The 8758-nt window shown below is 38.8% G+C and overlaps 1 protein-coding gene across 1 annotated transcript in view; it reads left to right on the top strand.

Moving 5' to 3' along the window:
- The first annotated feature begins 2991 nt into the window (after positions 1-2991).
- The window catches only part of FANCL (Fanconi anemia, complementation group L), a 119667-nt gene continuing 113900 nt past the window's right edge, over positions 2992-8758 (top strand). Inside the window, exons 1-2 of the mRNA XM_006868032.1 lie at positions 2992-3156; positions 3807-3902. Coding sequence (XP_006868094.1) covers positions 2992-3156; positions 3807-3902 — 261 coding nt within the window. The remainder of the gene's footprint in view (positions 3157-3806; positions 3903-8758) is intronic.

The raw sequence follows: 8758 nt of genomic DNA, 5'->3' as shown, positions 1-8758 counted from the left end.
TTTTAAAAAACAGGGAAAATCTAGGATTTTTTTTAAAAAAACCTTCCCACCTTACTGAGAACTGTAATTAAAGTATGTATGATTCTGCTTATATGCTTGTTACCCAATTCTACCAGTCTTAGAGTTAAAGAAAACCTGATCCCCTACAGTGGATTACAATGGAAAGCATTTGTATGCTCTAGTCAATGATAATAAAGCCTAACTTCTTAGGGAGGGGCTTTTTACCTATGTTATTTGTACCACCTTCTTTTTAAATGCCACTGAGTGGAAAATTAGTGTTGTCCCTCAAAGTGCATAAGATTAATTGTCAGTAATTGAACACAGTTTGGGGGTTAATTATATAAGAATTGATATTAAAAGAATACTACCAGATTGATTGAGTTTTACAGTTTGCATTTCGTTTTCAAATTACATGAGTTGAAAGGCAGTAGCAAGAAACAATAAAAATCTATTCAAAGCTGTTAAAGCAAATTAACATTTACTAGTCCTTTGAAAGACAAATGAGTCAAATGCTGTAACGCAGGGAAAGCAGTAAAAATTATTTTGATATTAACTAGAAACTTAAAACATCAAATGTTCTAAGATGATATGGGTTGACCACATTTTGTGGAGCTGACCTGACTATCCCTGTGCTTATGACAAGTTTAAGATAAAGCAAACCAGGAAATGAGGGTCATTATTTGAAAACATAAGTGAAATATGACTAGACAACTGAAAAAAGCCCATACATTTCATTGCCTCTTATTCTTCGCAATTTTTCTTTAAATTTTCAGCCAAATATGAGTGTCTATTTCCTAAAAGATGTAATAGATGTTCTTCTTTTCCTATTGCTCCCAGAAAGTACAGATAAAGACCCTGGACAGATAAAGACCTGAGGCGCCTAAATTCCACTCTTGCCAAATTGTAAAAAGTCACTGTCTAACCTACCCCCATGAGAAAGCAGGACAAGATGAGGAGAAAGTATAATGAAATGAAAAGCACACTAAACAAAATTACATGAAATCTTTTGTCGACCCAGAAAACAAGGTTTAAGACTACAAAGAATCAAATGAAAGATATAGACCTTAAACTTGAGAAATGGTCTCATATATGCAAATGACTACATAAGGCGGAAAACTGAATAAAATCTTAAATGGTTATAAAGAACAAAGCAAACTGATCAGTAACAATAATCAAAGATATAACAGAAAGAAAAATCAAGATCTAAAGATAAACCAAAGACTAGAGATTAACAGAACTAAATATGTAATGTCCAAAAACTATGGTCAGAGATTAATATTTAGACATGGCCTGGTAAAACTTTTAATTTCTTGATTGAGGAAGGATGCTTGTAAGGAATCTGCAGAAATACCCACACAACACATCTGAAGGGTCCTTCAAACAGTTCACGGAAAGCGTGTATTATAAATAAACTATGCATGGCCGTAAGATGTTTTTGTACCAAAATAAACTCATACTAACATGTCTGAATAGGATTTAATTTGAGGCACTAAAACAGTTAAGACATCATTTTGAACAAAGCCTCTGTCAGAACAACATGAACTCTGCTAAAATTGAAGCATGAATAAACATCAAATTTATGGTGAAACTTGGGTGGAAGAATAGTGAAATCATTAATGCTTTACAAAAAGTTTATGGAGACAAAACTGCACATAAATCAGCAGTTTAGAAATGGATTGACTAGGTTTTTTTTTTTTTTTTAATGTTTTATTGTGAATTATATGATAGTTTACATAAGAGAACTTTAGTTTTACATTCATTCCAACGTACATCATCTCATTGCCATGGGTTCCAATCCCCTCCATGCATCACCAACCAACCAAAGGGTATATCCTAGAATCCCGCGCCCCCCGCCCCCTAGTTTTCAGCCAACAGTCCCTTTCCCTCTCTGGATCCAAAGTCCCCAGCCACTTCATCATTCCACGTCTCATCGTCTCTGTCTCCATCTCAGGCATCTCTGGTTCTCTGGGTAGGGTTCCGCTCTCGGCTCTTCTCCGTTGGTAGTCCCAGAGACCTCCACTCCTAGCCTGTAGAATTAATCACTCCCTTCCTTGTTACAAAACGTCTACCTTTGCATTTCCAACCCTCATAATCCATCCTGATAAGCATTATTCACTACAGTATCACGAGTTACCCATCTGTATTTCCTTTCATCAGCTCCGCCCAGACAGATTGAATGGTACCCACTGGAGATTCTGCCTTCCGCCATGCTCCCTAGCACTAGGTTCCCTCTTGAAAGCTTGTAAGCCAGTCATTTCTTCCCTTTGTAGTCCCCCCCTCCCCATTTGAGTATCCAATGTCCAAGTTGCCCATCTCCGTCCACTCTGTGTGTGGAGGGGGGGATTGACTAGTTTTAAGAAGGGACTAGACTGTTGAAGGAGCCTTGCTGGCATAGTAAGTTACATGTTTGACAGTAAACCTCTGAGTCAGTGGTTTGAATCCACCAGCTACTCTGCAGTAGAGAGATAAGGCTTTCTGTTCCCTTACAGATTTACATTCTCAGAAACCCTATACAGGGTAGCATATGAGTCTCAACCAACTCAGTGGCACATAGCAGCAAAAGCATAGGGTGTGGAAGATGAAGCTCATAGTGGCAGACCAATTAATTTTGTTCATGCCTTAATTGTAGCGTAGTGGTTACAAATTGGGTTGTGAACCGCAAGGTCAGCAGTTCAAAACTACCAGCTATTCTGCGGGAGAAAGATGAGGCTTTCTGCTCCCATAAAGATTTACAGCCTTGGAAACCCCTGGACAGGGTTGCTATGAGTCGGAACTGACTCCACAGCACATAACCACCACCACCACCATGCCTTAATTGAAGAGCCCAACAATTAACAGCAGAAATAATAGCCAACACCTTAGAGGTTTCAACTGGTTCCATTTACACAATTCTTTTGAAAAAAATTAAAGTTGAGCAAACTTTATACTTAATGGGTGCCAAAATGATTGCATCCAGATCAATTGTAGACAAGAGCAGAGCTTCCAATGGAAATGTTAAACAAGTGGGATCAAGATTCTGAAATATTTCCTGGAAGAACTGGAGCAGAAAATGAAACACGGCTATACCAGTATGATCATGATGACAAAAAGAACCATCAGAGCAATGGCTACCAGCACATTGACGTACACCAGTCAAATCAAAAGTCGAGAGCAAAGGTAATGGCAACAGTTTGGGGAATGTTCAAAGCATTTTGCTTGTTGACTCTCTGGAGAGCTAAAGAATGATTTTATCTGCTTATTATGAGAGTGTTTGGAGAAAGTTAGTCAAAGTTGGAAAACTTCACCACAGAGTCCTTTTCCACCACAATGCCCCGTCTCGTTCCTTTCATCATACAAGGGCAATTTTGTGATAATTCCAGTGGGAAATCATTAAGCATCTATCTTACAGTCTTGGTGTGGCTTCTTATGACTTCTTGCTTTAAAAAAAGAGAAAAATTTAAAGTGACCCATATTTATTCTTCAACTAATGGTGCAAAATATATTGTTGTTGGTAAGTGTGGTCAAGCCGGTTCTAACCCAAAATAACTCTATGTAGTGTTTCCGAGGAGTGACTGGTGAGTTTGAACCACTGGCCTTGCAGTTCAAACCAACTTTACAGTCCAGTGCATCAACCCACAGCACCATACCAGGACAGTTCAATTTCCAAGATTGTCAGTTCTTTATAGGGAAGGACCAAATGGCAGGCATCATTGATTGCAAAAGTGCCTTGAACCTGATGAAGTTTATATTGAGAAATAAAGTTTATATTATAATCTTTTAATTTTATTCTTCCATGAACTTGTTAAAGACCTCTTATGTATGTTCAGACTAGTTTGTCTTTGAAGGTAATTAAGTTGACATCTGCAAAAAGTAGGTATCAGAAAGCAACTGGGGAAGTTTCTATAGACTATTTAGGAGACAAGGTAATGTCCTTATAATTTTATAATCAACCAAATTGTCATCCAGGTTCAATAACACCAGAAGATATTGTCAGATACCGAAGGCCACAGAAAATATTAAAGGCTGCTCAAAGTTCCTCTTCTTTTCATTCAAAGCAGCAGTTAGTTGTGTCAAAGGAGATTAGAAATGTGGACTGAAACTATTAATGAAACTGAAAATCATTAATATTGGCATCATGGTTAAAAAATAGATTAGAAAATCAGAAAAATGACATTAAATATTTTGTAATGATGGTACTTCTGACTCTAGATTAAACTAGTGATATGTGCTAGAAAATTTGAGAGTGTAAGAAAAAAACATGAAGTTTCTTGTCTTCCAAAGAAAAAAGAGTCATCACTCATTACGGTATGAAAAAATCATTGAATAATATTATTAATTTCATACATAAGTGAAGTTTTGCCAAAGATAATTTCATACATAAGTGAAGTTTTGCCAAAGATAAAAGTTGCAGCAGTACATCACCAGGGAGCTGTTAAAAATTCAAGTTGGATTCAGAAGATGACTAAGAATGAGGATTATAATTACATAAGTCAGATGGGTCTTGGCTGAAAGTAAAGAATACCAGAAAGATGTTTACTTGTACTTTATTGACTATGCAAAGGAATTCAAACTGTGTGAGCCATAACAAACAATGGATAACATTATGAAAAATGGTTATTTCAGAACATTCAATTCTGCTCACAAGGAACCTGTGCATAGACCAAGAGGCAGTAGTTAGAAAAGGAAAAGTAGAAACTGAATGGTTTAAAATTAGGAAAGATGTGCACCAGGGTTGTATCCTTTCACCATACTTATTCAATCTGTATGATGAACAATAATCCTTGAAACTGGATTATATGAAAAAAAATGTTGCATCAGGTTTGGAGGAAGTCTCATAAACAACCTGCAATATGTAGAGATGACACAACCTTGCTTGCTGAAAACAAAGAGAACTTAACTACTTATGAAGATCACAAAGTACAGCCTTCAGTATGTTGCTGTGGTTGTTAAGTGCTGTTGAATCAGTTCTAACTCAGAGTGACCCTATATAAAAGTTTTCAAGGAGTGACTGATAGGTTTGAACCATCAACATTGCAATTAGCAGTCCAGTGCTTATTCTACACTGCCACAGCAAGACTCAGTATGGATGGCACCACAATGGGGGAAAAAAAGTCCTCACAACTGGACCGAAAAATAACACGATAATAAACGGAAAAATGATTGAAGTTGTCAAATACTGTATTTTGCTTAGACCGACACGCAATGCTCATGGAAGCAGCAGTCAAGAAATCAAATGATCTTCTGCTTATAACTGATTGGAATACTTAAAATGGGGCTACAACGTGCCCAGTGAAGGAAGCTTTCTTCGGAGCCTCTGCATTACATAAGACTATAGGTGGAATCCTGAACAGCATCCAGAACCTTCAGAGGTGAGAAATTTCCCCATGAGAGGACGGGCAGACCAGCCTGGAGTAGCTAGAAGAACAGAAGATACCTCTTGAAGGAAAGACTGACAGGAAAAATACAAAACAATAACGGCAGACTGAACGATTACTACAAGAACAAGCAAGTTGCCCGCCCAGGAGACATCAAGGCAAGGGGTCAGGTCCCCTCAGAGTAAACCCCATTCCAAGACTAAGACTCAATGGGAATACACGTTTGCCACCAACAAGGGGGAAGTGAGGGAAAAACAGTTATGAGGCTGTGAGCTAAGCCCTACAACGTTCAATAGACTCCTGTGAACCCAGGTGAAGACCTGGTTGACCAGCAGTGTGGCAAGACCTGGGGACTCTTGGGCCCAGAGTCAGTGACATAGCCATGGAAGACTAGAGTGGAAAGTGAAGTGTCCAGTGGATAAGAAGAGAGGGCATATCCACAAGAGCACCCACACTTACAGATAATACCCACTTGACCTGGCCTCAATGACTAGATGATCAGAGCGTAACTAGAAGAAGAAAGAAGAGGAAAAAAAGAGTAATCTGATACAATTTGATGAACTTGACCTACATCTATGGATGCTGTAGCTCAAAAGAGGGGACAAATCTTTACGTCGAGGATCATTCCCAACCCCTCCATACACAGAGTAGACAGGGATGGGCAACTTGGACATTGGCTATCCAAAATGGGGGGGGGGGGCAACAAAGGCAAGAAGTGACTGGCTTACAAGCTTTTAAGAGGGAACCTAGATTCATAGGGCCTGGAGGAAGATAGAATCGCTACTGAGTAGTATACAATCTGTCTAGGAGGGACTGATTAAAGGAAATGTGGATAGGTCTCTTGTGATACAATAGTGAATAATTGTTACCAAGACTGACTGTGAAGGTTGTAAACATTAAAGTAGACATTCTGTGGCAAGGAGGGGAGTGATTAACTTTTCAGGCTAGGAGCAGAGGTCCCTGGAACCATGAAGGGAGAATAAAGAGCGGAACCCTGCCCAGAGAGGTAGCGATCCCTGAGATGGAGGCAGAGATGATGACATGGAGAGATGGAGCAGCTGGGGACTCACGACCCAGGGAGGGAGAGGGGCTATGTGCTGATGACAGGCCGGGGAAGGGGTGGGAGTAGGGAGGGAGGAGCAGGCTTATAGGATGTACCCTTTCATTGACTGGTGGAGGGGATTGTAACCATGGCAATGAAACAATGTACGATAGAAAGAATGTAAAACTAATGTTCTCCAATGTAAACTGTCATATAATTCACAATAAGACTTAAAAAAAAAAGAAATCAAATGATGTAATGCATTAGGCAACACTGTTGCCCAAAATCTCTTTAAAGTGTTCAAGAGCACAGATGTCAGTTTGGAACTAAGGTGTACCTGACACAAGCCATAGTATTTTCAGAAGCCTCATATGCATGTGAAAATTGAACACGAATAAGAAAGACTGTAGAAGAATTGATGCATTTGAATTATGGTATTGGAGAAGAATACTGAAAACACTATCACCTGTCAGAAGAACAAACAAATTTGTGCTGGAAGAATTACAGCCAGAACCCTCCTTAGAATCAAGAATGACAAGACAATGTTTCTTGTATTTTGGATATTTTTCCAGGTGGGACTAGACCCTTGAGAATGACATTACCCTTGGAAAAGAGGAAGGTCATCGAAAAAGAAGAAAATGAGATGGAATGACACCATGGTAAGAAAATGGGGCTCAAACATAACAATTGTGCAGTTGGTATAAGATCAAGGATTGTTTCATTCTATTGTGCATAGTATCACAATGAGTTTGAACCAGCTCAATGGCACCCAATAACAACAATAATAAAGTTAATTTAGATTTAATTTTAAGGAAAATGATATATTTTGAATCAAGATGTTTGCCTCACAAATTATTAAAGAATGTAATAGAATACAGAATGTAGTGTCTATCACAAAAGTGCTTTTGCAATCAATAGCAATTTAAAAAATGAATAGCAAAGAAACATAAAATACAAAGAGCTAAACACCTAACAAGGAGTCTTGATGGTACAGTCATTAAGCATTCAGCTGCCAATAAAAGACTGGCAATTTGAACCCACCGTCCACTATAAGAGAGAAAAACCCTAAAATCTGTTTCCATAAACATTGTTGCTATTGTTGTGAAGTGCCGTCGAGTCGGTTCCGACCCATAGCGACCCTGTATAGGGTTTCCGAGGAGCAGCTGGTGAGCTTGAACTGCTGACCTTGCAGTTTAAACTGGTGCATTAACCCATAGTGCCACACCAGGAGTCCATAAAGATTACAACCTAGAAAAACCCTATGTCGTTGTTGTTGTTATGTGCCATGGAGTTGGTTCCGACTCACAGCGACCCTATACAGGGTTTCCGAGGCTGTAAATATTTACGGGAGCAGAAAGCCTCATCTTTCTCCTGAGGGACAGCTGGTAGTTTCGAACTGCTGACCTTGTGGTTCGCAGCCCGATTCGTAACCACTATGAGGCAGTTCTATTTTATCACATGGGGTCACTGTGTGTTGGAATCAGCTGGATGACACCCAACAGAAACACATACTTTATAACAAAAAAACACCAAGCCCATTACCATGAAGTTCATTTTGACTCACAATAACCCTACAGAACAGAGTAGAATGATTCTATAAGGTCTCCAAGGTTGTAATCTTTACTGAAGCAAACTGTCACATTTCTCTTCCACATAGCGACCGCTCAAACCTCTGACCTTTTGGTTAACTAAGCTTTTACCCACTGAGCAATCATGATTCTTATATAACAAGGCACAGCATCTTCTCCTTAAATGATCTTCAGCCCCTGATTGCATTCTTTCAGAGTCCCCTAGTAAAATGGCACCACAGATGAATTTTAACCTGCCCCAGGCCTGTCCTCCATCCTTAACATCAGTGGCAACTGATATTAAGTGCCACATCACAGAGCCAGAATGACAGAATACTTAAGGAAAAAAAACCCCAAAACAACTGTTATGAAACCAAAAATCTGACAGAAACACAATTATGCTAATGTATCTTAACACAGTGCTATCAATTCAGGACAAGTCACCTTGGTAAAAATATTGTTAGGCCATAGTGAATCAAAATCAAAATTAATAGCTTAGAATTGCAATATGTTGAAAATTATGCTATCCAAGGTAATATAACTTTTCTTAGCCAACTCAGAAAAAAATTAAATGGGCAAGAGCAAGGGGAAAAAGTATAATGAATGGACAGATGTGAGCCTTACTACTATTATAACAAAAATCATATTCAGCCAATAACAGAAATTTTATTGATGGTTATTTAATCCATGATTTGCATATCAAAGTAGCATTTCAATTGCTTTGTGCTACTGAGTCAATGCCAACTCACTGCGGCCCTATAAACAGGGTGGTGGTGGCGGTGGTGATGTGCCGT

The sequence above is a fragment of the Chrysochloris asiatica genome, unplaced genomic scaffold (genome assembly GCF_000296735.1).
Source record: "Chrysochloris asiatica unplaced genomic scaffold, ChrAsi1.0 scaffold00114, whole genome shotgun sequence".
Lineage (NCBI taxonomy): Eukaryota > Metazoa > Chordata > Mammalia > Afrosoricida > Chrysochloridae > Chrysochloris > Chrysochloris asiatica.
This window is presented reverse-complemented; position numbering and strand designations above follow the sequence as displayed.